Below are 27,232 nucleotides of genomic sequence, written 5' to 3'. Positions count from 1 at the left end.
TCAATAATTTACTCCTTTATTATAAATAATAGAAAAAAATGGTTCAGGACTTTTCGACTCAGTTTTATTCCTTCTACCTGCCTACGAGAGATTGTACGGCAATTCTGGGACACCTTGTATATATATATATATATATATGTATATATGTAATAATATAAATATATATATATTACGCGAAAATAATCCGTCTCGAACACGATTCACAGTGCGTTATTCACCACAGTGTTAACTCCTTCGCTACAGCAATAAATTTGCGTGCATCTTTTGCGAGACATCACTTATTGTCGTACAAAATTAGTTAATATAAGAAATTGACACAAGTTTATCTTAAATAAAGTCAACACACACAGTCGATTCTAAATCCCCGTAAAATCATTGTACAAAATCACTATATATATGCGAACAATATATATAATATATATATATCTGCTGGTGACTATAATCATCCTTCGTACACGGTGGGCGCTCAACACAACGGGTGACTATAGTTATCTTTCGTAGCGAAAGAGTTAAAAAAGAAAGACATGCATTAATCGTCTAATCAAATAAATAGTCTATGAAAGGTGTACAGCTGATATTTATTTTTTAGAAATCGCCGATGTGTACCTAAATACTAAATTAAGATCGATACAATGGAAATTGTTGCCTCACTTTCCATGAGGAAAGGTTAAACTACTATGACAATCTTACTGCACGCGCGCGTGCATACATACACACATGCGCACACACGCACACACATATTATACATTCCTGAAAAACACGTGATACTTGACAAATACACATCTTATTATTAAGAAGAAAAAATGGCAACTGACGCTCTTCATTTTACGAAGAACTTTTACGTGTGTATACGGTGCTGTTGTTTTCTCTCGAGTTTTACTCAATTAACTTTAAATAATAATAATATTAATAATAATAATAATATATATATATATATATCGTCAAACAAAGACAAATAATACTTTGGAAAATTGAGCAATCATCATTTTTCTTAGATAAAAAGCAGAACTTGTGTAATATGTATATGTATATATATGTAGTAACACAATGCGCCTTGTTACAAAAAACAAATGGCACTCAGTCATGTTTTGTTTTTTTTTTTTTTTAACTTGTTTTTACTTTACGACAAATGTCAAAATTCGTTCTTCGATTCGATCACAAAGAAGCGTTATCTAAATTATAATTTATAATAAGCTCGCACGCAAATTGTTATTTAAAGAATTCTAATAATGTTAATATTTATATGAATTTTAAAAATAATATATCATTCGCGTGTACACAAAGATATGTCACGAATAATAATTATACTAAAAGTATAATTGTGTGTACACGCGCAACAAAATTTGAACTAAATTGTAACATAAAACACAATGGTATCTATACACATACATATATATATATATAGTTACCTTTTTCTTTCAAATCAAATGTCCAAAACATAGCACGCATACATAGGTAGTACATGTATCTAACAATAATCGAACTGTTTTCTCGTCTATCTTCTATAAGCTCTATCGATATTTGGTTTGAATTAAAATCTAGATTTGATATATTTTTTATTAGAACATCTGCTCAGATGGAGCAGCATGTGATTTTTCAAGTTGGTAGGTTTGCTGAAACCACGGCTACAAATGTGACATCTAAACGGCCACAATCCATTATGCACGTACATGTGGCTTTTTAAGTCGCCCGGTGTTGGGAATGACTTCGAACATTGCGAACATTTGTGTGGTTTTTCCTAGAAATATAACGAAAAATTTTTTTTAGTAGACGTAAAAGCAACGATCTTGATGGTGACGCGCGTTTTAAGTAAATATTCTATTAACAAATCTAATAAATCTCTATCTTTCTCTCAATATAATACACAATATATATACCGACATACATAGTTATCAGTACATTAGTTATATTGAAATGTATTATTTTGTGTGTTTAAAAAAAAAAAAAAATTTTCAATACAATATATTTATATACAAATAAACATATATTGTGTATTTATATATTTATTTACTATGTGTACTTTATTTTTTATTGTATTTTTCGAACAAGGGAAGAATTTTACTGTACTTTTTGTTTACTTGCGTAATAATCTTGACTGCATCCGCGCCGATAACTACGTGACGCGATTATGTGTGTGAATTCTTGCTATATATATATATATATATATACACGTATATATTTTATTAAGATATAATTTTATAAATTGGAATCCGCACACATATTTTTTAATTTTTAGATTGTTATACCAAATTCACTTTCTTTTTACTTTAATTACATACAGTTACCATGTGATTATTAATCATCATTGCGCCATCAATTTTTTTTTTTTCGGCGCACTGTCTTGCCAAATCAATTTTACAAGATCGACAGAAAAACGAAATTCAGAACGATTTTTTTATGAAAGAAGAAGAACAAAAATGGGAGAAGAAAAAAGAACGAAGACAGTGTAAGGCGGAAAGCGAAAATCAAAGCAAAACGACATATGCGGAGAGAGCAGCGGCGGAGAAGAGGGAGAAGACGAGAAAGAAGGAGTCGCAGAACGAGTGCAGGATATGTGCAGCAGCAACACAGGGAAGGATATAGAAGAGTGAGTAACGTGACGAAGTGCCTCCGGGTATGTTCTCTGTCTTTCTAATTGGATTGCATTCCATACGGTAGCAAGTAATGGGCCAATTACAGTAGCTGATGGCAGACCAACCTATATGGCTCCCGAGATATCATTACTTCGGGTAGAATTAGAGAATCTCATACGGTTTCCGCTGCGATAAATAAAACTTTTGCACTCTCCTCCCTCCCTCTCTCTCTCTCTCTCTCGCGCGCGCGCTCTTTCTCTCTCTCTTTCTCTTTGTACGTGTGTGTGTGTGTGTGTGTGAACGCGCATCTTTATCTTTCCCCTTCTCTTCCTTCGATCTTCTACGATCATCGTTCAGTTTTTTCTTTTTTTTTTTTATTGGATATTCCAGTTCTACCATGCTTACACGGAATATGAGAGGCAAAAACACGAAAACGCTTGACACTGTATGTAGAAATATCCACGTAGAAATAGTTTTGAGTAAACATATCCAAACTATTGAAATATATTGACAATACATCAACAAAAGATATGTTTTTATTGATATGTATTATTTCTTTTATTCTCGTTATTTTTGTTTTATAGACGGACACATGTCAGAGTTATTTCCAACCAATGTACAATAATATTTATAGCTCAAATTTTTAGTTAGATTTATGGGCAAAATATATATTCGTTCGTGGAATTTTACATTCAGATTCGGTGAGAGAGAACAAGAGAGGAAAAAACTTGAAAGAGTGTAATATGTGTGCGTATACTTCTGTGATAGATAAAACACGTATTATATATATATACATATATATATATATATATATATATATATATATATATGTATATCCTGGCAAAAATTTAAGCAACACAAGTGGTAAGTGTGAAAAAAAATACGTAACAAATACTCACCTTGATGTGAGTCATCCGATGATAGTAGAGATTCGATGAGGCTGTGAATTTCTTACCGCAGACAAGACATTGATGAGGTTTTTCGCCGCTGTGAATGCGCTTATGCGTGTTCAACGAGCTTGAAGTTGAGAAACCCTTGTTGCACACCATACATACATGCGGTTTTTCCCCTTCGATTTAATACCATACTTGAATTACTGCGTTAGCTCTTCGTTGTATAATTTCCACTTCGCGATTTATACGGTAAATAATGGCGCACATTTCCCTCCCTCTCTACTCCTTTTCTCACTCTCTTCTCTCTCTCTCTCTCTCTTCCTCTATTTTCTCTTTTCACCCCCTTAACTTTTTCCCTCCCTTTCCTTTCTTTTACTAAATTTGTGCTTATTAAAAAAAATAAACGAGAATTTTTTTGAAAGCCTCAAAATGTAAACTTTTCTTAAATGTACCTGTGTGCGTTCTCATGTGTCGTTTCAAAAGGGACGGCCGATCGAAGGATTTGCCACAGACTTCGCAAGGTAATAAAACCCTTTCTCCGCGCTTGATCGTCAGGATACTGCAATCGAGGTGATCGCTGGCCAGTGACAACATCGACGAAGAAGATTCCTCAGACGTCGATTCGTATTCGTCTACTTCGTAATAAGAGTGAGATAACGAAGGGAGAGAATGATGAGCCAGTAACGTCATCGATAAATCCAAGGGAGATTCTATGAAAGAAACGTGATTTTATAGGAAATTTCGCATAAATCGATTTCAGTCTGTCACTAAATAAGTTTATATTATATGTCTCTCTCTCTCTCTCTCTCTCTCTCTCTTTCTTTCACACACGCGCGCGCGCGCGCACTTACCATCCAAGATAGAGTCGATCGTGCACCTGTAGATAGCTGATCTGGAACACACATCGTGCGAGATGATAACGATATCCTGCTGTGTCGCTGGCAGGAACCAAGCCACCAGTTCAGTGTCTGGTTGAACATTCTTTATCACTTCAAATATAGGTTCGCCTATATTGAGAAAGAAATTTAAAAACTCCAAACATTTTATATATAAAATATTAAAATTCGTAAAAGAACAAAATATTTTATATGTAAAACACACACATATGTATGTTATATATATTATAATATATTATTATATACTATATATATATTATGTTTTTTTCACTTTTAAGTATAAATTTGTAATGTTGTAATGTGTGTGTACCACGTATACTATATTAAAAAAAAAGCGTAGAAAGCGAGAAACCATCAATTATTATTAGTTGAGTCATAAAATAAACTTACCTTTTACTTTTGTACCGATCAAATTGACTTGTTCGTTGTACGACTGAACGATGCGAAGGAATCTAATCCAATTACACTGACGTTTATTCAGATTGTAGTTGGAAAAAAAGACCTCGTCGTAACAACCGTATTCGCGTCTGATCTAAAAAAAAAAAACACCCGATATCACTTCGATCGTATAAGTTTTGAAACAAAAAAGAAAAATACAATTTTCTTTTACAAAAAAAAAAAAAAAAAAAGAGTAAAAGATAGAGAGAAAAAATGCTCCTCCCCGTGTAATACTTACATCGTTGTCATCGAGGAGGGAATAAAGATCGATCTTGTCGAATCTGATCGATCCTTGAAACGGGTAGATCAATGTACCCGACGGGATGAATACATTCGACCAAACCGAAATTCTCACATCTGTGACCAACGTACTCGAATCATTGTCAAAAAAATTCTTGTAGGACGACTGATCGTTGGTGAGGACCAAAGAGAATTCTTTAGGTATCAGAACGCAAGTTTCCATAACAGAGAACGAACAATATTTTGAGAGAATTCACTGTTTATCGGAGCGCGTATGCGAGTAATTTGTTTCAGAAATACATCTATGAATCTTGAAGCATATCAAAATACGGGTCTATATATAAAAGAACTTTTGAGATGCATCTACTATGTTTCGGCAAAACACAAGAGAACAGCGTCACAGATAGCTGTCTCAGATAGCGCGTAACGTGTGAAGAGTATTGCAAATAAATTTCAACACAACGAGACAAATTGACATCTGAGCTGAGGAATTGCGAATGTTTTGTGGAAGCAACAGAGCTTGATGAGAAATTTGCAAATAGCTGCTTTACACCTTTGTTGATCGAGTTAATTGTATGTTAATTCACAAGTTTTTACGCGCGTCGCAGACGTAAACTAACACGATATAGGAGAGCAAGAAGAAATGTAGAAAGACAGAATCGTACAAGGCCCTCGGCTGACTGGACAGGATTAACCGACTGATCTTGACCTTGCGACGGGTTACCAGCATTTGCTACCGAATGGTTAGCCCTTCCCCCTCCTAAAACCACCTTTTCCCACTCATCGTGAGCGTACCAAGTCCGGCCTTTTTCATCGGCGTAGTCAAGGAGTAGCCTTAGGATATTCAACTGGCCTCGACTGGCTTTCTCCGCTTCTCGTTCGTTTACCACGATCACTAACTACGATTTGTGCTTGACATGCATTATTGCTAAACAATATACGTATATCTCTCGACCGCGAACGAGATGCAAAAAATCCATGGCGCAAATATACACGTGTACCGAAAAGTCCGAGTTGTACGAAAATATTAATTACTTTTTCTTTCATAATGTTCTTTATATAAATGTGCGATTTCGCATGAACATGTAAACCTGGATGTAATAATCATGAAAGAAATTGTGATGATGTATCAACAGAAAGCCCTACGCCAGTGTCGCCCCACTACGTGCATTTGGCATGAGTGCAACTCAAGTGTAAAGCAAGTATCGGTCCGTTCAGCCGGCACAAGGAAGCCGGCCGGTCATCCTTCTCATCGTCTTCGCTGTTGTCGTTTTCTTTTCCTTCTTCTTCTTCTTCTTCTTCTTCTTCTTCTCCTTCTTCTTCTTCTTCTCCCACTCCTCTTCCTTCTCCCCCTCTTCTTCCACCAACTCTCGCGACAACACTTCAAAGAGAAACCCACGTGAGCGCGCACTTGTCGCTCTTTATCTTCTCTTTCCGTCTTTCCCGCGCTTCCACACACATCGCATCTCCTTTCCTTTCCTTTCCTTTACTTCTCTTCGCACTCCTCTACCCCGTCTCTCTCTCTTACTCCATCTCTTTCTTTCCTCCTTCTTATATCTCGTCCTTTCTACTACTTCCAGCAAATAGCCTCCATCATCCCTTTTGCTCTATTTTTTTTCTTGCTTTTTCTTCGGGCTTGCTACCTATGCTACCTCTCTACCAACCCACTCCAAGCAGCCTTTCTCCCCGTCGAATTTTTTTTTTTTTTTTTTTTTTTTCTTATTTCTTTGCTCTACAGAACGAATCTTCCAGTTTTCGGGGCTCTCAGAAGACACCCGAGTTTGCTATTGCTAGTGTTTTAACTTTAAGGCGTGATTCGGAGTTTTTTATTACATCGTTTCAATTTCAACTTCACATAAAGTAATGATTTAACAATTAAATATATTTTAAAAACTAATAAACATTTACTCACATCAACAAAATGCTTATGATCACATTCGGTTTATCAAAATTATCTATCAAGTTGCAAACGTTGATTTAATCTCATCTCATAGCCGGTGTTATAATATGATTTTATCTCGAACTCTCGTGCAATTGTTTACTTTAGGATTAAGCGTTTTTATTTTCTGTGTGTTGCGATATCAGTGATATTGTATTTGGCTGCTTTTCCGTTGCAGATTTCTTGCCGCGTGTCTTCTCATTTTTCTTAATTACATTAACTTTTAAGCCTTCTCGAAACCTTACGCGGCAGATATAAAACACATGTTAAGAGTTATACGTACCGCAACAAAGAAACATTTTGTATGTGTGACGTTTTACCTGATATAAAGTACGGAAATTACAATAACGCAGCAGATCAAAAACAAAACCACAGCCAACGCTGAATAAGCAACGAATTCTTCGCTTGGCATCCATCCAAAAATTGGTCGTGTTAATTTATCCTCCATTAAGTGAGTACGCCAGTTTGGAGGCTCGAGAACTTTGAGAGATGAGACGTTAAATCGCACACAAACATAAACACATTTAAAAATCATAAATTTCAAGTCTGCGATTTGTGACTTTTTTTATCGCTTATATTAATTAAAAAAAAAAAACTGCTCTACAACTTTCTCGTCATTTTTGTCATCAGAATTTTCACACGTACATATGCACACACATTTACCTTTGACAGATATTATATTCGTTGTCCATTTAAAATTCAGATCAGTTTGTTCAACGATGCATTTCCACACGCCAGCGTGAGATTTATTTACAGCTGGAACGTGATCGACATTTGCGGCTATGGGTAAAGTAAAGCTATAATCTTTCCACAGCTTGCTGTCGATCGTCCAGTAAATTTTCAGATCCGAATATACGTAGCCGAGTATGGCGCAATGGCATATTACGTGCATGGAAAGAGTTTCGCGAATTACAACATTTTCCGTCGCTGGAATTACCGCCAATGTCAGCACTCCAATTATCATATACGTTCCGTCTGTTCGATGCACAGTAAGTGTGTACACACCCGAGTCGTTTAATATTGCTCTACTTATTACTGAAAAACATTAACAATCTTATCTCTTTCTCTTTTTTGTGTAAAAATCAATATATACTTATTTTATATAATATTAACATACTGATTTTATAATCTCTTATCTCTAATCTGAGCTGTTCTTCCTGAAGAAATATTCCATTATGAGACCATTGTATCTCCAACTCAGGCGACTCAGCTTTGATGGAATTCACAATATTCAGATTTGAAAAGAGCGATATCGACTCGTGCTCGTTTACAGTAAGAGCAGTGTAATTTTGTCCAATTTCTCTTTTAATTAAAGTTATAGTATCTGTGTGTAAAACATGAGAATAAAATGTAAAACAAAACGAACGAACAAATGAAAAAAATGTACAATGTGATGTTAAATTGGTAGAAAACTGTGGGAACTTTATCTCATTTTATGTTCGATATGTAAATTATCGGTATTTTACTTACCACTGGTTATATCACCACAAGGAATCGTGTTGCAACGACCCGTCACGCTACCGGGTCCTGTACAAGGTTCACCCCTCACGTTAGGTTCCGGTGAATTGCATTGTCGTTTCCTGGTTCCTACACCACCGTTGCAACTGGCGCTGCATGTCCAAGGACCCCATTCTGACCATCCGCCGTCCAAAGGGGGACCGTCTATGTCTGGGCGCGTTGTCAAATAAACAACGCAAATGTGATGCAAAGTGTAAATAAGCGATACAAAAATATTACTTAAAAAAAAATGTAATATTTTTAATGTCATTGGAAAGTATATACTTTCTTTTTTTACATTTACTCGGAGAGTTTTTACCTGATGGCACGCAATTAGCGCTCCAGGTTGCCCAGCTTCCGGGGTCCACGGCGAGCGAAAAGAAATAAAAAACGAGCGGTTGTCGATGCACGTAATAGAACACGTTTGTTTCATTGCAGAATAATTGAATTGTATTTTCGGACCATCTTTTCGTCGCAAACAAAACAAAGGATACAGAATGACAAGTGCGAGTGCGTTAATTGTGAACAATTGGAACGATAGGCGTGAAATGTCAAAACGCGTTGGATTACCTTATGGTGATATTCGTCCAGGACTCGGTGAAGAATATGGGCTTGCGTGCTTTTTGTTTGTGATAAACTTTTACGTTGGGATACGTGTTTTTCAGAAAATAGATCCACTGACCGCGCTCGCCGAGTGTGAGTACGTAAAACCTGCCGAGTGCACATTACACAACACGTTACAAGTCGAATAACGTCGATAAACGTTAAGTGTTTAAGTCACGTTTTGGAAAGCAAAACTTTTTTGTTTTGTTACCCCGGGGTTGCGGGCAGCAGAAGTAACGGTATTAGAACAACACCCTTGGCGCGTATCATCAGCGTTAATTTGTCGGGTTTGACTGTTTCTTGTTTCGACCACGTAGACAACGGCAATATTCTGGTGTAGCGATCGGTTTGCGTGTTCTCTATATGACATCCTGTACATATGACGGAACGCAAATGTCACAAAAAAGGAGAGCGGAAGAAAACAAACAATTGACGTGACAAAGGAAAATTCCGCAAATATTGGTTTGGAGTAGCAAATTTATAATACTTGAAGCGCAATCGAAAGCCACTCCTATCGCGTGTCCTTTTTCGCTGTTGTAATAATAGTAAACCGGCAAGAAGGCTTTGGCCGGTTCGGGATGTTCCCATTCGAACAACGGATTTGACGCTCCTTCGTAATAAACGAGAACGCGGCCTCGCGGCAAGCGAATTACAAAACTGCTCCATTTGCCGAGGTACAACAAATGCGGCAGTGTTTTTTTCTTTACTAAAATTATGTCTGAGAAGATAGAAAAATCAAACGATTAAAAATAAAACACACGAGTCGAGTGACGACACGCATCATCGACACGTACCATTCGTTTCCGATTGATAATAGAGAAGTACTTTCTCGTTGTCTAACGCTCCGAGTTTAAGAATGTATCGAGATCTGAATCCGTCATCGGCGGTGAACACGAACGTTATAGAGTCCGGCTGATCCGGTTCCCATGCTTTCAATGAAAAATGCAAACCCTCCGAACGATATTCCGGTAAAACGTACAAACGTCGTCCGATACCGTATCCCTTTACGAAAAATGTACATTCCTCTGCAATAAATTTTAAATTTTATCAAAATGACAAATGATCGATTTGCGCGCGCGCGCGCACGCACACACAATTGTTCTCACCTGGCCTCTCGCAATCCCTTACGTCGCAAAGATCCTGCGGCACCTGCGGATCCGTCGTGTAGCACCACGTACCGGCGATATTGCGCGAGGGATTTCTGCAATAATTGCTGGCATTTTGCACACTGCGTTCGGGATAAAGACTGGAATTCAGATACGCCGGATCAACGATGTTGCTACCGATAAGTTTGCGAATGGATCTTGACGGCGATGGCAAATTCGAAAACGATTCGAATAAAATATCGCGTTCCGTCGAAGAACTTTTCCAGCGAGACTGGACGACGCGAGTCATCCGTTTGGGAAGTCTAGAGGAGAATTTTATTTCCGATTCCGACGTATTTCGCTCTTGCATTTTCTTTAGACCGTCACTCAGCCATTTTCTGCAGGTCCGACCCGAACGAGTGACCGACAAGGTGCCGATGTAGTCGTTAGCTGTCCCTGCCATTCGGCATTCTATTAAAACAAAAAACGCAACAATAGGAAGTAAATAGAAAAAAAATCAAAAGACTCAAACGTTCAACAAAAGGAAGAGAAGACAAAAAATGTTCGATATTAGTCGGAGTGGATGTACTTGATTTGACGTTAATGTAAAATTATTTTACGTAAACGATTATAAAAATATCAACGTAAATACCTGACGATCTGCAAATTCGCACAGGACAAGATTGTTTTGCAACGCTGGTGACGTGCGGATCGGCAGTCGCGTAGCAATAAGGACCGTTAGGATCATGACTTGGATTTCTACATCGATTTAAAGCTTCAATTATAGATTTATCGACAAAATTGTCGACTATCTTCTCATCTTGCGGTATCTAATTAGTAAACATGACACACGATGACAATATTTAAAAATATAAATTACACAATAAAATAACTTTTAGACTTTTTAAGATGTTGAGAGAGAGAGAGAGAGAGAGAGAGAGAGAAAGAGAGATAGATAAAAAGAAACCTCTTCTGCTATCCACGGCACACACGGAAGTTCTCCCGCACTCGTCCACTGAGTTCCTTGATATTGATATTCTGCAGTACTATGAATACAGTTTGGTGGTTGGGGATCCTCTATCACATTTGCTTCTATAATTTAAATTACAGAAATATTATACGTTAACACGCATCTTACATAGCTTTTATTATAAAAAACTTACCATCGGGTGGACAAAAAAATGTCCAGTGTGCTATTGTTTGATCGCTTCCAACGCTAAACCAACGCGCGGTAATCAGTCGATCGTGATTTGCGTGTAAGATCTCTTCGCTCCCGTATTCACGTTGCGAGAACAAACGCAAGTGCGTGCCAAAGATGCTGTAAATTTTGCTCACGCGTAAATAAAAAATTTGTTTACGAAATATCTCGAAAGAAATAGTTTTGATAAATAATTTTTTTTTTTTTTAGGCACATCACACGTCTACTAACCTGATCGTGAACTCTTTCCAATTCCAATAATCGAGCATTCTCTTAGTCGTGACTTCTTTCAAATATTGTTTCACCGATTTTTCAGTCTCTTCGTACAGCAAAGATGTGATATCATCGCGTGCAATTTCTAACTAAAAAGAATATATATCTATCGTCAAGCTTTCTCTCTCTTTTTCTTTCTCCTTTTTTGTATTGAATATTTATAGTTTTCGAATCGAATGATCGTCTGAAAATTAACTTAGTCTCTCACTGTGAAACAAGGAAATAACGTTCCGGGATTTTGATGGAATCGCATTATTACATTGCGACTAGCTCGAACGTAAAATCGAACGTCTTGCGTATTGTTAACGGTTTGCATCGGCCAAATGTGCAAAATCTCGTTTCCAAAACTTATGTGACTCTCACAATCTAAAACTCCGAAGAGAGGAATGTGAGAGAATTTAATGTAATAAAGTGACACAATTCACAGTTTTGCGCGAGAGACCGAATAAAGTTCACGCGCGTATGAATAGTTTTTTTTTACATTTTTGACACAGTTCTGTGCTCCATAAAACACCGGTTCCCGTGATGCCGTAGTAGAAAAAGCTGTCGGGATAAAGACTCGAAATGCCATCTTGCGTTTTATATTTTTCCATAATTAACGGCTTGGACACACCGTGAATCCCAAGAGATATGAAACCGTTAATCCACGTGATCCAAAACCCAGTCCATTTAGAACTGAGCAATATTCCAGGCGTATCTTCAAAAAGTTCATTCTAAAAACCCCAATGGATTTGTTCCATAAAAAACAAATACAAACAGACACGTTTTATGAAACGAGATGTTTTCTAGATAGACGCGTGTAATATAGTTTTTTTTTTATTTTTCTCTCAGCTTTAAAACTACGCACTAACATGAACAATCGGATACGTCATACCGCTGACGTTGTTCGAAATCAAAAATTCCACTCCAGCTTTCCAATCTTGAGCGATCATTTTAGCGGAAGACGGAATTGGAAGCAAACTTAATAAAATTCTCACTTCCGCCTGAATAGAAGCGATCACAAGTGTTTATTATTGCTCGCGCGTACAATACACCGCTATATTAGATGTGCGTGTATAATTATTTATGTACATTTTGTTCGTCCAGAGGATTCCAGAGTTTAATCCAAAAAGATATGTTCCCATTTGTGCCGCTTAATCCCGTTAACGTAACATACGCTGACGTATTTTGTGAATAAAGTAAACAGTCTAAGACAACATCTCTCACATAGTCAGATATTAAAAAACAAAAATGTTGCCTCGTGATAAAAATAAGTTTTGTAATAAAAAATCAATAGTCGATTCCAGTTTACAATATGCAATATTTAAAAGTAATATTGTTTTATTATATTGTCATTTGTTTACTTGTGAACATGCAAACCTTTATCGTCGCAAAATGAAACGTCGCAATATTCCTTCTCCACTCGCTCGTAACTCTTTTCTTCGACGTAACACCACGGGCCACCGGAATCGTCATTTGGATTTCTACAGAAATTACTCGCTTGTATCCGTGACCCGTCCGGAAAATGTTTATCGCGGAATTTGACGGTCTAAAATCAAAACGAAAGCAAAAACAATCAAAAGAGAGAATCATGGAGTAACTTTTTACATGTATAAAGTAGCCGAGATTTAATTTTCACAAGATACGTAAATTGTTTTTTTTTTTTTGATACGATAACACAAAACGAGAGATGTGCGTTTCTTACTTTTGTGTTGTCGAATTTGTATCTCTTATTCCAAGATTTACACTTTCGCTTTGAAGCGCTAAAACTACGATTGCCACCGTATTCGGCTCCTGGTCCCGTTATTACGCAATCTAATTGAACACACAATTGTAAAACATTTTTGATCCCCGATCTCTGTTACTGATATTTTGTTCTCAAATTTGTAATCAATTTGTTTGCAAATTGTTAACAATTTGCTGACTTGTAACTGTCTACCTCCGTAATTACATAATGGAATGTCGCATTCGTCATCGATAACCGTAGATTCTAACGTATAGCACCAAGGACCTCTTACATCTTTAGTGGGATTTCTGCAATAATTTTTGGCCAGTTTCATTGATTTTTCTGGGAAATTCCCGTCATTTATGTCAATCTAATTTCAAACGAAAAAATTGGAAATTTAATATGCAATAAAGGAGAAATACGCAAATAAAAATATTTTGTATCATAGTTTACGAAAAATAAACAAGAACATTTGTAAATTATTATTAAACTAACATTATGTGATTGTCGAGCAGTCCACAATTGGCAGCGAAAGCCACCAGCAGTTGTCGAAATGAAACCTCTGTATTCGGTCCCAAGTTGAGACAGTTTGCAATTGGATAAATCAATTCTCGACATATTGCGCTCTAGAAAATAATTAAAAAACAATGAATAAACTTTGTTAACTTACGCACAGAGATCAAGCAACGTCAATAAATACGGAGAAACATAATTTGTTGTAATACTGAGAATAAATAAATTAAATGATCAATATTAAAAAAAAAAACGTTCTTAAAAATATAAAACCTATGTTATTAGTGAATATAAAAAAAATCAAGTCATCGTGATTATTTAATTAACAAAAAATTTAGGTTTTTTTTGTATACATTATTCCTCAAAGTTTTTTTAAAAATATTTAATTTTTTTTTTAAATCTGCACAATGTTGTAAAAACAATTACAAACTAAAGTTTTATCTTCTAATTTAGAAGATTCTACTGATTGATCTAATTTTGGAAAATATTTATGTACGATTTTTTGTTACATTAAACCTGCAACAATTAAACTGGAAATCCACATTATGATGGGAAAACATTGTACGACACGCATCTTGATTCAAACTGACATATAATTATATCATAATTACAACTTCTCAGCTAGTGTTACTTTAAAAACTTTCGTAGTATTTTTTATAATAAATTATATATACCTGTGTACACACACATATCGTCGGACGCGATCGCAATTTTTTGTCGAACATAATTCAACTTCATACGCATTAAAGCTCGTATCAGTCTACGAATTAGAATTGAGAGATTAGATTTGACCAATCGGAACAACGAACCAATTACCAACCTTATAATTTACTTTTTTTCGTTCTGATTGATTACATTCCAATTTCATCTTAATCCAAATAGTTCGTTATACGAGCTTAAAGGTCTGTAACTGTTTCGACCAATGAGCATCTAACATACAGTCGCCATATTGATTTAAAGAGCATAAACGTAAAACATATGCAATGATGTCCGTGTTCCGCGATTCGATCACCGAAGTCGAGCGACGTTGAGAGCACGCGAACCTGGTATAGATAATGATCAAGACCTGTCGTGTATGTACATATATAGACGATTTTTCTTGAAGAATGACATGTGGGCTTTGTCTCACAATCCGCAATAATTAACGCATCAAAGTCTGATTCCTAAAAGTGTACACACAAGTTTATTTCTATCTGACTTTCCTAAGCACAAGAATGATGTATGGATCAACAGTTCTCCGGCCGCTCAGAAATCAAATCATACCAGTATAGAGGAACTACAAAAACACGTGGTTTTGTTTTTTAAATTTTAACTTACTTATTTCACACAAGGAATCTCCCATGGCAGTTTTGCATCGCGCCCTGTTTACGTGGTTTAATTTGCTCATATTCTTGATCCTCTTGGTCTTGAGACTGGATTCAAGAATAGAATGGAATTATTTTATTGTTTTTATACCAATGTGGATTTACGACAACATTCTTCTTATTTACATTATTTTCAACATGATCTCGCACTGTAAGAACAGACGTGTCAATAATTTACAGCGAGAGGTGAGATATACATATACTTGGTACACAATTTAAATATTATATTCAATAGGATATAATTCAGTATATAAAAATATTATTTCAAATCTGTTTGTGAGAAAGTTTAAACACATACAATTTAATATTGTGAGTATAATTTGTTTTTTCAATTGCTAGGCTATATTATCCAAACTGTCTAAACATTGGTAAAGATAGTGTCAAGATTTAAGATTTTAATGCGAGACAATGTGATATTGTTTCAGGCACGATACATGATAGCTGTGCTCCTGAAATTGTCTGCTCAAATCCTAATATGTCTAAAGTTGGAAGCACCTCAGTGGTCTCTTTCAGCCAAAATAGTACTAGCACCATTTTGGCTGCTTCTTCCATCATTAGGAATAGATGTTTTCATCCATTTGATACAACAATCTAGGTATTGAGGGATGGGACTATAAATACGCTATATTTCAGCTTAATTAAAATATGTATGTATGTTTTTGTTGCATTAATAAGAAGTTACACACTACTATGTGCCACTGAATACATATTGATAATGTTGTGAAATATGTATTAACAATATGTATGTAATTGTTAGTTTTCAATTTTTAATTTTTTAATTTTATTACTTTGGATTAATAAAATTTTTACATTTATTTAAGATTATATGAGAGAAATAGAGTGCCATTTTTTAGAATCAGCTTACATTATTAATATAAATTATAAATATTCTTTGTTGATTTTTTCTCATAAAGAAATAGTGTAAGTCAAAGAGTGACTTGTGATAGGATATGAGAACATATAAATCTCTTTTCTCACGTGCAATATAGAACTAGTCTGGTCTAAAAATACTTAGCATTACACAAGGCCAAATAGGACAGAGTCAAAAATAAGTAACTCCTTAGCAGAACTCAGTAATAAGTTCTTATCAGAGGAAATGAGTGTTTTTTGCTCCAAAATCACTAATTTATGCTGGTGCTGTTGTCAGTGAGTTTAGTTACAAAGAGAAGAACAATATAAAAGTAGCAAGCAAGTGTGTAGCAAGAAGTGCTTTTATGATTATACAACAGTCTATTTAAAATAGAGTCTTGTATTGTGCTTTGCACTGAATAATTATTGCAATAACCATCTGTGTAGAACAAACTGACTTCGCAGCATTAGCACCTGAGAAGAAGGTGATCAATGTAATTGTGTATTTATGTAGAATTGTAATTGTAATGGAAGAGAGGAAAATAGGCTAGTAAGTTCTCCGACAGTTTGCAAATATTAGTGGCAGAATATAGTACACACTTTTACGCGAGCATTTTTGTTATATTTTCTTGCAAATATTTCCATGTAATTAAATACGAATACACACACATATACATATACAGGTGTGTGTTATTTCTTTTTAATTCAATTACACACAAAGTGATGGAAATATTTGTTGTACGGTCAATCAACAGAATCATCTCTTATTCCAATCTAATTGTTTTACGCAATATTTATGCGCACAGTTTTTCTACATAAAATGACTTTTACAACAAATTTACACTTGTTGGACTAAATATTTGTAATATTGACTTTTAGGTGATAATGTGGTTTTTCATACTGTTTTTATCTTCCGTGTTAACTATACAAAACTCTGAAACTGCAAGTGATGTAACAGTAAAAGAAGTGTCAGCTGGACATTTGGCTGAACTTCCTTGCTTAAGCATTGACGAACATCATCGTTTTATGTTTTGGCAACTTGGAGATAATGATATTATTGGTCCAGGAAATCCTTTAAATGAAAAAAAATATAATTACGAAGTGTTGACTGGCTTGCTTCAAATCAGAGTAAGTAATAAAATAATATTTGTAATACACACATTCACATGACAGATTATATAAAACTATATGCAACACGTTTAGATATCTGTCAATATTATGTCAATTTATATATTTTATTATTTTTATAAAGGGGGTATCAACGTCAGAATCTGGATTTTACAAATGTTTTGCCAAAGATTTATTCGACGATTCCCGTCTTAAGATTCATTCGGTTGAATTAATAGTTAAGAATGACTGGGAGCAACTTTGGGAAACAGATTTTGAGGTATTTTAAGAAATAAAATAATTTAGTAAGTAATATTGCAATTTTACAATGCATTAAGATATATCTTTTGTTCAAGACAAATTTATTGAGAGGAATGGCTGCTGTTATGGTAGTGGTGGTTGCTATAGCTGTTGTTCTTTTGATCATTGTTGTTAAAAGAAAACGAAATCAGAGATTCTTTGGTAAGATTTTTTTTATAAAAAAAAAAAAAAAACAGAAAGATAGATTTTTTTACATAGAAAACGGATATTATACATGTAACTTATTTTGTACAGATCTAGAAGAGTCGAGAGAAAATTCACCAGCACGATACACGCCAAATAACGCACCCGGCGTTTCAGCAGACGTCGAGAATGCTGGAGTCGATAATGCTGCTCTTGACATTGATTTTCCTAAAGTGTTTAAACAAATGCAGAAATAACCATCGATGCCATAATGGTGTGTAATTATACAATAGAAAATAAATTTTGTGCTTTATACAAAATTATAATATGTTCTTAAGCGCGTCTGATAAATAAATATCGTTTCTTATTCTCAAATAACGTATCATTTCACAATCGATTATTCAATGTTTTATTACAGAATAATTTAATGTAAATTATGAGAAAGAATCTTTAGTCACACTTGAAAAGATATTAGAAATAAAGTTTCTTGTAATTTTTTTTTATATATTTGTGTGTATGTTACCTGCATATTAAATGTCTGTTCTATTTTCATTTCAACTGTTTTCTCGGTAATAATATTCTTGTACATTAGATCCTGCTGTCTCGGATCCTGCCGAAAAATGTGAACTAGGTGTGGTATCCATACTTTCCGAGAGTCGTCCTTGCTCCTCTTCTTCTTCCTCTTCCTCGTCCTCTGGTTCCGCTTCGGTTTCAAGTAATCGAATCTTTCTATTGTTTTCGCTCAAAATAGCAGCTACTTTTCGAGCGCCGCTAACCGCTAGACGTCTCGCGGATATTCCTTGAAATGATTTCGGCCATGATGCACCGAGGATATTAACTAAATTCACCGTATCTTCTTGATAATCGAAGGTAAGCACGTCATGCAACGGTACTTGTACAAGAGACGACGCATGAGTTTGTCTGTTCAATATAAGTAAGCTAAGATAATCTTGTGAGTAAAACTGCAGATCTACTATTATGACGTCAGTGGTTTCTTTTTGATATTCTCCTGAACACAAACGAAAAAGTTATCGAATTAAATTTATTTTGCGATAAAAGTGAAATATGTTGTTCAATGCATTAGTGTTCAGATCTATTCGAACTAGAAAATAAACGCCGCAGACTCAAAAGCGATTTGTTTGATTCCCGTCTCATGACACATGAAAGTGGTCAGAATTATTTGTTAGCTCAAGCGCGCGTTGTCTTCTAATCCGAATTAGACCTTGATTAATATTAAGTACAATTGACGCATCATCATCAATACCTTGTTTGTGATTTGCATCTATTGTAATCATCTTTGAACTGAGAGATGTGGGTTCTGTAGATAAACACTGAATATTGAAGAGTTTTAAAACATTGCTATTGGCGTTGCACATGGCCAACAAGAGATTTCCGTCGTTCGTAACAATTTGTGTCGACGTGAGAGATGCGAACGATGGCAAAGATATCGAAATCATCACAAAGTGATTGATCAAACCTTGATAAGCTTTAGCGAAAACATTGTCCACGGTAGCGACTAATTTCGCGTGAGATTGCAACAGAGATAATTGAAAATTCTGCTTTACTATGTGCTCGTAATCGCGCAGACATTCATTTGCGTCGAGCATAGCAGCCCATTCGCTTCCTTCCGAAGTCAGTTGAGTCTGCAGATTTTCTCGACGCAGATATTGTCCTAATTTCTCGAGATTTACAGCTACCCTGCAGTCCGTTCTTGGCGCGGTTTTGTCGAAACCATTCAAAAACTCGGCAATAAATGTCAACTCTTGCTGACTCACGCGGCTCACCTCCGACGGTACTCTTTCATCCGTCAACTGTAGGATAGCTACGTACAACCATCTATAAATGGAACAAAAAATTGTAAAACAATTAGACATAAGTACGATTTAATTATTTAGATTTGAGCTCACACATCTAGCGTACCGGAAAAATGCCTTGTAATTGCGCATACTCTGATCTATAACTTGCTCGATCTCGTAAGACTTAGCGAGGAAAGCTTCAGACTCGTTAATGGCGTTGGTTACTAGCATTTCATCGCGCAATCCTAATGCTTCATACGTGCCACCGACTCTCACCAGTCCTCTCAATTCAGCCAATTGATCGACCAAGGCCATACCCACGCTAGTTAAATTTTTAGAAACTAATTTCTGCAGAATTATATAATATTTTTATATTCAAACAGATTCACGAGATATGCAGAAGCAATATTTTAAAGCAATATATAAATTTTTCTCTAATACCTGTATGTTACTGTAACACATTTCAATACTGTGTCCAAATTTTTTCAATCCCTTCTCTGTAAGATCTCGAAGTAGAAAATTCTCTAAATTTTTCGTCGGTATTCCGATCATCAATAGCTCCAAGAAATCCGCGGACATACTGCCGGGTGGATTCATTTCTGCGTATCGCGTAAGTTTTTCATCCATTTCCAAAAGTATCGTCTCCCAAGCTTCGGAAGTAGCCATTAAAGTGCGCGAGAGATAATCTTTTAAACATTCCACATTGGCCTGAATTTGCGCAACCTATATGAAAAATTCAGTTAAATATATATTAATATACTTTCTTCCTGATACGAATATTTTAAACCGCGTAATACTTTAAATAACACATAGTGCTGTCTTGCTAAAATCTTTGCTTGTGAGTGTGATTGCAAGATATTTCACATATAGCTTTATTTATACGTAAGAAACCTTGAAAAATGCTGTATTTTTTTCGAGCAGTGGACAAGATAGTCTAGTTGTCATGATATAGCTGTCGTCCTTCCATGTGATCCAAATTGGATCACCAGCTCCACCCGTAATCTGTAAAATTGCTCCGTGGCCCACATTTATGACGCCGCAGTAAAACATACCAAAAATGTACATCAATATCGTACCATTCTTTTGACCAATCTAAAAATACACACGTGTATATTTATATACATAATTATAAATATTATTTATAGTATGTATATCACATCAGTTATAAAATTATCGTTTATATTTTTTGACACATACGAATAACATATCCAGTGTGTGAGATAAAAATTCTTTGCGTTCAGGTTCTGCATTATAACTTCTGATTAAACTGGGCAGGGACGGCAGATAATCACCTGTAGGTTTGTTAATCTTGTCATTTAAACTTTCGTGATCGGCGTTAGACAGTGACAACCACTTAACACAGCTAATTGAGTCGTTTGTTGGCAATTTAGTTTTGTGAATAATATTTTTGGTTTCGACATCAACGAGACAGAGAAATCTAGATATCTCGTAACATACTGCGAGAAGTTTTCCATCAGGTCTCCATGCCAGATCGGCAATGGTATCGGATTCATCTTGTGGACTTAACAACCACACTTTTTGCCACGTGAGTCTATGAAGATTGACCTCACCTGTACAGATTTATGTTTATAAATAAATTATTGTTAAACTTTTATAAAACAAGACTGATTTTTGTGAACATGAAATAAAATTATTTCTCTTTCTTTCTCTAAAATTAAAATTTGAAATTCCAATTGGTTGATGTTAACTTTAGTTAACATTAATATTTACAGATGCAAAGATCTTAAAGCGCCGGCTTCTATGAACTCTAACCTTTTATATTACTGACTGCTAAAAGATCCATTTTTGGTGACCACAGCATTGTTGTCACTTCTGTTGGAAGTTGACGTTCTTCTAGTTGTCGTATGGTACCAGCCATTTTTCGAAATTTCTTTTAATAAACGTATTGTTTTTCTAAGACAAACTCTTTCGAGTTAATCATGTCAACAATAACAAAACGGAACAGATGCTTTGTGAGAATCGTGGTGAGGCAAATGACACTTGGTTCAAAAGTGGAGAAAGTGCAGCATGAGAACTTCACACATATATACAATACATACTTGGAATATGTATGTATGTATATACGCTCGAAATTTGAAATTGATATGATATTAAGATCGTAAAATTCATTGCACACACATACAATTCATTTTAACTGCGAAATAGAAAATTCTATACTTTTTTCTACATTTTATAAGTAAATATATTATTTGAAAAAAACAAACACACGTAAAATATTTCATGTATTACATGAAAAAACATCAGATCTGTGATACAGGCTATAGGACAATAACGCAAGGTAACAAAATTTGAGAATACGAAAAATAACCTATATAAATATTTAATCAACTTATCTCTCATTCATCCTAACAATAAACAAAATCATGTACAGTCATTTTACGTTTAACAATATTTACTATATGTAAATATATTAAATAAATATATGATTTACGTAAAAAAGAAGATACTAGATATTTGGAATCATTTTGTAACATTTGTTTGCAAAAATAGTTGTTACATAATGCATTGATGACAAACGATATTGACTGTTGTACAAGTATTATTTATTCGTCGCGAGCAATAAGTCGATTAGTTTCAGGTTGAAGAAATTCAGTGACGATAGCCGACACCATCTCGGTGAGAATGATTTTTAATTTCTCCAAATCCCTAAAATCATATGTTACATTTTAAAATACTATGATAAATATTTATCTTTTATCGTTATAAAATAACAAAATATATATGAAAATAATATTTTTTAATAGTTTTAAAATGTTAGAGAGAGTAAAAGAACTTACGACAGAATATTTTATAATGATCAAAAGAGATAAAGACGAATAAAAATATTCTTGTAAATAGTATTTGCAGAAATCTTACTCTCCAGGTAATCCACATAATTCATTGTAGTATTTTATTTTAGGTTCTGTGCCGCTTGTTCTTAAAGTCGTAACCAATCCGTTTTCAAATATGAATGTAATCATTTGTGTGGACTTTGATACAGGTAGAACTGCTTTATTGTCTGGTTTTGTATTATCGTATCCAGTAGTCAAGTCTCGAATACCAGTTATTATATATTTTCCGCCTAGAATTCCGGTTGGGTACTGCAATTAAACCAATCCAAACTGAGACTGTAATTTAATTACATAACAATAGTTATCTCTTATAATCGAAATCAAACAATTTTCAAATATATTTTTGCACACAAAAAAAATCTCTTTCTTTAAAATATAACAAAATAAAAAGATAAAACAATCGAAGTTATAGTTTTACTTTGAAACAATTGACACTAATATCCAACACTTGATGCGATAATTTTAAGAAATCTTGCTTATTTGATGTATACTTACATCAAATTTGTGTTTTTTATTCTTCTGCAAGAAATGGCGTTAGGTGATACAAGGACTGTATCATTGGTGTAATTAAAATCACAAGAAGAAGAGAAGGCAAAAGAGTCAAAGATGGTACAACTATATTTACATATTTTTTGCGCGCTTTGTTCTTTGTCATCTTGATAACTATTTTAAAAGAGACACGAAAGAAACCTACAATACGAGATTATTACGCGAATATTTAATAAATTGTTAAATATTTTGTTAATTGTTAAATATTGTAATGAAATAATTTGTTTGTGTTATTGACACATCACACATTATTTAGTGCGCAATACAATTAAATAAGATAATTTATACTTTATACCTTAACACACTTGAGTTTACTGTACATAATGCACTATCCCTAATAGGCAAATTGTGAAAATATTGCACAAAAATGGCATCATGAATAACGACGATCCTGCAATGATTGCACTAAGATGATTCGCAACAGTTTTGTCGAAATAAAATTTTGTAAATAATATTTGTCAAAAATTGCGAAAAAGTCGTTATGCATTTCCATAAGTATATACACGAATTAAGTTGATTTCTTCATACGCAATTATATTTCTACATATTTTAAACATCACATAGCTGAAATTTTTTTCTCAATTATTGAACAATTCTTTTTTGAAATTAATTTTGCAAATATACTGCTAAGATGATTCGCCATATCGTTATTCTTTTGCCGAAATAGTATTTGGAAAGTAATTTTGCAAACAACTACAAACATTTTATAAGAGATCAATGTTTTTCTATTTCCTAAAATATATCTGTATAATTGCAAATTAAAATTTTAGTGCAAGATTTTGTCACATAACTTTGTAAATGTTTTCCTATCAGGGATAATGTATGTACAGATGTATGTAAGTTCAGAATTCAAACAAGAACACTTTTCAAAACAACTCTTTTTATCTTTCTTCTAATAGTATACCGCACTATTTTTTATATTATATTTGTTTTTAGTCTAACAATACAATGATGCGACTGTCACCTGTGAGATTACACGTACAAATATTGGCGATTATGCTTTCAGACTGGTTAGGTAGTTTATGCTACCTCATGCGTTACATATAGCTGTATATACTTGCATACATATATATTTATATACATATATATATACATTAACTTTGCATAATACATGCCACTAAATGGAAATTGTATACAGCAGCTGCTGACGTAAGCGTTATTATACGCATACGTCCGAGAGATAATATGTACACACTTGTACGTATTAATATTTATATTTACATATTAAAAGAGCGTTAGAAGTATAAAATATAATATATTGACGTTTACGCGATCACATATACAATCTTACAAATAAAAAAGTTCTTTTTTTCTTAAATAAGTCTGATTGTAAAAGAAAAGTGTGCGATATTGTTTAAAAAATTAATAGAAAAACATTTAACACGCAAGTGTTGTTTTTCTAAATATTGAAATAGGGAATTGTTTTTTTTTTTTTTTTTTTTTTTCACAAAATATTAGAACAATTCGATGATACTTACAGTACACGATTTGCCAGAATAATTTCTCAATCGTTCAAATATAGCTTTGATTGTGTCCGGATCGTGACATATCCAGTAAGAATTATCACTGATATGATGTCCATATCTGTGTTAATAAAAAAAATTTTTTAATTTTTTGAAATATAAAATAAAAGTATAATACACAACTTAAGAGCTTACTCTTCATATATCTCCTGTAACTTATCAGATAAACTCAATCCCACAGTTTCGAGATACGCCGCTAATTCAGCTACACGTATACCAGCACTAATGCCATCTTTATCTAGAACCTTAGAACCACACATGAAACCTATAGCTTCTTCATATGCAAACAAGACTTCTTTGTTTTCTTTGATTAGATCTATAGCTCTGTTACCCATCCATTTAAAGCCTGTTAAAGTCTCCTTCAAAAACCAATATCTTTATTAGACTCCAAATTTATTTTGTTTTTTTTTTTTTAATGCACGTACACGCACAGCGTGTACATGCGTATATATAAACCTCAAACCTCGAAATTAAAACCTTCTTTCTTAGCCATCGATGCTAGAATTTTACTGGAAACCGTTGATGCAAACATATATGTGTTATTCATATTAGCAGCAGGATGCAGCACTTGGTAAGTGTGTATCATCCACCAACCCAATAATGCGCCAAGTTCATTTCCAGAAAAGACATGCCATTCTCCACTACGCAACCCAAATATATTTCTGTTATTCATTATTATTAAAAAAAAAAAAACAAATTTATACAGACTATAAGATCACGAACCTTTTTGTCTTTATCGCGCATGCAAGTCTATCAGCATCAGGATCATTAGCAAGTATTATAGAAGAATCACTTTTATTTGCTAGTTTTATGCTAAGGTCAAGAGCGCTTTTTCCCTCTTCTGGATTTGGAAACTTTACTGTAGAAAAATCTGGATCTGGTAGTTTTTGTTCCTCCACAGTTATAAATGGCTAAAGTGTGTGTAAATATGATAGATATTTGTCTAAAACAATCCACAAATATTCCTCAACACAGTATGTAAAAAGATGTTACCTTAAAGTTTGCTGCTTCAAAAGCAGCAACCATGTATTCATATCCAACACCATGCATGGGAGTATATGTGAAAGTAAGCGTGGTATTTCTATTAACTTCAGGATATAAAACATTCTCTTTCAAGTCTTTATAATATTCTTGAATAATATCTTTTGGATCTTGATAATAAGGACTTTCATAGATCTTGCTTGTGTCCCATGAAGATTCAAGCGGTTCGAGATTATTAAGAATGTAATTTTGAATCTTTTTATCATGTGGCGTAATAATCTGAGCTCCATTTTGCCAGTAAACTTTGTAACCATTGTCATCTTTTGGATTATGAGAGGCAGTGATCATGATACCAGCCGCACACTTGTATTTTACTATAGTGTAGGGTATAAATGGTGTAGGACAAACTTTGGAAAATAAATACACTTTAATACCATTGGCTATAAAAATTGCAGCAGTTAATTCTGCAAATCTAAAAGAAAACTTAATTAGTGGTGATTTTTTTTTACTCTTATGACATAAATTATTATTATAAATAATTTCTACTTTTTGCTGTTATAACGACCGTCGTATCCTATCACAACACCTTTTTGTGTAACATCAAAAATTGTATCCATCAAATATTTTGTTAATCCTTGACTGGTTTGCACAATGACCAAGTCATTCATTTGACTATAACCTGGTCCCATTCGACCTCTAAGACCAGCAGTTCCAAATTCAAGTCTTTTAAGAAACAAATTGGATAATATTTTAATATTGTCATTACTTAAGTAATCAAGTATCTTATCTTCTGCTTTCGGATCCTATGTACAGTGTGTAACAGAAAAATTATTCATCAAAATCTCATTACAAAATATATAAATCATCACATATGTCAAGTAATATTTAGTAAAAATAATATTTATATAATATATATAAATATTATTTTTACAAATATCATATTACCTTATTCCATTGTAACCATTCGATGATCTTGGCGTCTAAATTACTGTCTCCGGTATTTACTGAATGTCGCAGGGCCATAATTCACGAGGTGAATTTGCGATTTATAACGTGCAAAACTTGAAATAACGTTATTCAATAGAATAGTACTCGCATCAGAATAAATTGTTTTTTATACATAAACAATCTCTTAATAATAATTCAATTCATATATCCAACACAAGTCTCTTTTTTTCCGCAAATTCTCTGCAATATATATATATACGTATAATAAGTGTACATATCATCTGAGAAGATTTAGAAAGATCCGCGCTATCTCACTTTCTCTGATAACTTTATTTGAATATTTAATACAAATACACACACATACATGATGATGTAATGACGGATTCATGAGATCTTTCGCGCACGTACACCTCCTCATCTGTTTGTTTGGCACGCGCGTTGACACTTGTGACTTGTGACAGAGAGAAAAAACGACTTCTCTCTCCTCTGAATTGAAGTTTCAATATTCCTATCCAGATGGCGGATGCGTTTTGTGTTCGAAAAGTGTTTTTATCTACGCCAAATGAGATGGCGCGTCAACTCATTTCGATTGATCTCGTCGATTTCGATACTTCGAGCTTTCAACATGAACTCTCGGACCCTTTGTAGAAAACAAATGTGTGGGTGTCAAAATTGAAAATTTTTGTTTTTTTATCGAAAAATATCCCAATGGAAATAATGGAATGGGAATACAATGGCAGAAGCAACAACTTTTGGCGCGCACATTGTTTTCCACAAAGAGTCTTCGCTAATTTTTTTTCTCACAATAATAGACACAGTTTCTGCGAGTGGTCGATTTTCTCAAGATTACGTTTGAAATTTGATCGCTTTCAAAAACCTTCGGATTTTTTATTCTTTGAATTGTAACATTTTTCTTGTCTTACAAGGAAAATACTGTAAGGTACAGGTACGTGTAAATATATTGAA

At 34.2% G+C, this 27,232-nt stretch overlaps 5 protein-coding genes across 11 annotated transcripts; 1 reads left to right on the top strand and 4 right to left on the bottom strand.

Moving 5' to 3' along the window:
* Positions 1 to 559: 559 nt before the first annotated feature.
* On the bottom strand, positions 560 to 5,777 carry LOC109853238 (zinc finger protein 91-like). The gene is made up of 6 exons (XM_020425130.1): positions 5,039 to 5,777; positions 4,753 to 4,894; positions 4,318 to 4,473; positions 3,919 to 4,176; positions 3,473 to 3,642; positions 560 to 1,738 (listed from the first exon to the last, which is right to left on the bottom strand). The coding sequence occupies exons 1-6, from the start codon at positions 5,261 to 5,263 to the stop codon at positions 1,532 to 1,534; spliced, it is 1,158 nt and encodes a 385-aa protein (XP_020280719.1). The 5' UTR covers positions 5,264 to 5,777; the 3' UTR covers positions 560 to 1,531.
* LOC109853239 lies at positions 2,215 to 14,442 on the bottom strand. The gene is made up of 24 exons (XM_020425131.1): positions 14,370 to 14,442; positions 13,836 to 13,966; positions 13,554 to 13,710; positions 13,320 to 13,429; positions 12,995 to 13,163; positions 12,707 to 12,822; positions 12,487 to 12,618; positions 12,117 to 12,348; positions 11,844 to 12,001; positions 11,594 to 11,724; positions 11,328 to 11,482; positions 11,132 to 11,256; positions 10,817 to 10,994; positions 10,186 to 10,635; positions 9,874 to 10,104; positions 9,567 to 9,797; positions 9,291 to 9,450; positions 9,047 to 9,187; positions 8,796 to 8,941; positions 8,450 to 8,647; positions 8,097 to 8,303; positions 7,637 to 8,014; positions 5,900 to 5,902; positions 2,215 to 2,835 (listed from the first exon to the last, which is right to left on the bottom strand). The coding sequence occupies exons 1-24, from the start codon at positions 14,425 to 14,427 to the stop codon at positions 2,699 to 2,701; spliced, it is 4,134 nt and encodes a 1,377-aa protein (XP_020280720.1). The 5' UTR covers positions 14,428 to 14,442; the 3' UTR covers positions 2,215 to 2,698.
* A 398-nt stretch (positions 14,443 to 14,840) lies between these two features.
* LOC109853201 lies at positions 14,841 to 17,999 on the top strand. Of its 4 annotated transcripts, XR_002250093.1 has the most exons (6): positions 14,841 to 15,403; positions 15,643 to 15,864; positions 16,946 to 17,194; positions 17,319 to 17,453; positions 17,530 to 17,635; positions 17,729 to 17,999. XR_002250093.1 is itself a non-coding variant. In XM_020425078.1 (5 exons), exons 2-5 carry the CDS (start codon positions 16,952 to 16,954, stop codon positions 17,872 to 17,874), a joined length of 630 nt encoding a protein of 209 aa, XP_020280667.1. In that variant the 5' UTR covers positions 16,156 to 16,551; positions 16,946 to 16,951; the 3' UTR covers positions 17,875 to 17,999. The 4 variants fall into 4 exon arrangements, 3 of the variants coding, with proteins under 3 accessions (XP_020280667.1, XP_020280665.1, XP_020280666.1); XM_020425078.1 differs by lacking the exons at positions 14,841 to 15,403; positions 15,643 to 15,864 and adding an exon at positions 16,156 to 16,551; XM_020425076.1 differs by lacking the exons at positions 14,841 to 15,403; positions 15,643 to 15,864 and adding an exon at positions 16,156 to 16,616.
* On the bottom strand, positions 17,728 to 21,645 carry LOC109853198 (anaphase-promoting complex subunit 4). The gene is made up of 8 exons (XM_020425071.1): positions 21,187 to 21,645; positions 20,611 to 20,984; positions 20,305 to 20,505; positions 19,855 to 20,136; positions 19,538 to 19,761; positions 18,882 to 19,453; positions 18,141 to 18,626; positions 17,728 to 17,845 (listed from the first exon to the last, which is right to left on the bottom strand). Exons 1-7 carry the CDS (start codon positions 21,290 to 21,292, stop codon positions 18,172 to 18,174), a joined length of 2,214 nt encoding a protein of 737 aa, XP_020280660.1. The 5' UTR covers positions 21,293 to 21,645; the 3' UTR covers positions 17,728 to 17,845; positions 18,141 to 18,171.
* Positions 21,646 to 21,738: 93 nt separating this feature from the next.
* On the bottom strand, positions 21,739 to 27,144 carry LOC109853199 (phosphoglucomutase-2). Of its 4 annotated transcripts, none has more exons than XM_020425073.1 (10): positions 26,625 to 27,144; positions 26,264 to 26,506; positions 25,865 to 26,121; positions 25,331 to 25,790; positions 25,061 to 25,248; positions 24,801 to 24,978; positions 24,473 to 24,696; positions 24,293 to 24,398; positions 22,291 to 22,514; positions 21,739 to 22,080 (listed from the first exon to the last, which is right to left on the bottom strand). In XM_020425073.1, exons 2-10 carry the CDS (start codon positions 26,339 to 26,341, stop codon positions 21,978 to 21,980), a joined length of 1,818 nt encoding a protein of 605 aa, XP_020280662.1. In that variant the 5' UTR covers positions 26,342 to 26,506; positions 26,625 to 27,144; the 3' UTR covers positions 21,739 to 21,977. The 4 variants fall into 4 exon arrangements, 2 of the variants coding, with proteins under 2 accessions (XP_020280662.1, XP_020280661.1); XM_020425072.1 differs by having other exon boundaries at positions 26,631 to 27,144; XR_002250091.1 differs by lacking the exon at positions 21,739 to 22,080 and adding an exon at positions 22,761 to 22,955 and having other exon boundaries at positions 22,423 to 22,514; positions 26,631 to 27,144.
* Positions 27,145 to 27,232: the final 88 nt, after the last annotated feature.

Source organism: Pseudomyrmex gracilis, unplaced genomic scaffold (genome assembly GCF_002006095.1).
Source record: "Pseudomyrmex gracilis isolate BER0280 unplaced genomic scaffold, ASM200609v1 scaffold_45, whole genome shotgun sequence".
Lineage (NCBI taxonomy): Eukaryota > Metazoa > Arthropoda > Insecta > Hymenoptera > Formicidae > Pseudomyrmex > Pseudomyrmex gracilis.
This window is presented reverse-complemented; position numbering and strand designations above follow the sequence as displayed.

Coding starts and splice junctions, on each gene's coding strand:
- LOC109853238 (XM_020425130.1), bottom strand. CDS start 5,263: ATGGAAACTTGCGTTCTGATACCTAAAGAATTCTCTTTGGTCCTCACC. Junction 4,177..4,317: donor GATCGACTCTATCTTGGATG/GTAAGTGCGCGC, acceptor TTTCTTTCATAG/AATCTCCCTTGGATTTATCG. Junction 1,739..3,472: donor ATCGGATGACTCACATCAAG/GTGAGTATTTGT, acceptor TTATATTTCTAG/GAAAAACCACACAAATGTTC.
- LOC109853239 (XM_020425131.1), bottom strand. CDS start 14,427: ATGCGTGTCGTACAATGTTTTCCCATCATAATGTGGATTTCCAGTTTA. Junction 11,257..11,327: donor ATTTTTTTGTCCACCCGATG/GTAAGTTTTTTA, acceptor TTTAAATTATAG/AAGCAAATGTGATAGAGGAT. Junction 9,188..9,290: donor CTGCTGCCCGCAACCCCGGG/GTAACAAAACAA, acceptor TGCACTCGGCAG/GTTTTACGTACTCACACTCG.
- LOC109853201 (XM_020425078.1), top strand. CDS start 16,952: ATGTGGTTTTTCATACTGTTTTTATCTTCCGTGTTAACTATACAAAAC. Junction 17,195..17,318: donor CTGGCTTGCTTCAAATCAGA/GTAAGTAATAAA, acceptor ATTTTTATAAAG/GGGGTATCAACGTCAGAATC. Junction 17,454..17,529: donor TTTGGGAAACAGATTTTGAG/GTATTTTAAGAA, acceptor CTTTTGTTCAAG/ACAAATTTATTGAGAGGAAT.
- LOC109853198 (XM_020425071.1), bottom strand. CDS start 21,292: ATGGCTGGTACCATACGACAACTAGAAGAACGTCAACTTCCAACAGAA. Junction 20,985..21,186: donor AGCAGTCAGTAATATAAAAG/GTTAGAGTTCAT, acceptor AAATCTGTACAG/GTGAGGTCAATCTTCATAGA. Junction 19,762..19,854: donor TGTGTTACAGTAACATACAG/GTATTAGAGAAA, acceptor ATAATTCTGCAG/AAATTAGTTTCTAAAAATTT.
- LOC109853199 (XM_020425073.1), bottom strand. CDS start 26,341: ATGGCCCTGCGACATTCAGTAAATACCGGAGACAGTAATTTAGACGCC. Junction 26,122..26,263: donor AATGGTTACAATGGAATAAG/GTAATATGATAT, acceptor CACTGTACATAG/GATCCGAAAGCAGAAGATAA. Junction 22,081..22,290: donor TTATGTGGATTACCTGGAGA/GTAAGATTTCTG, acceptor ATATGATTTTAG/GGATTTGGAGAAATTAAAAA.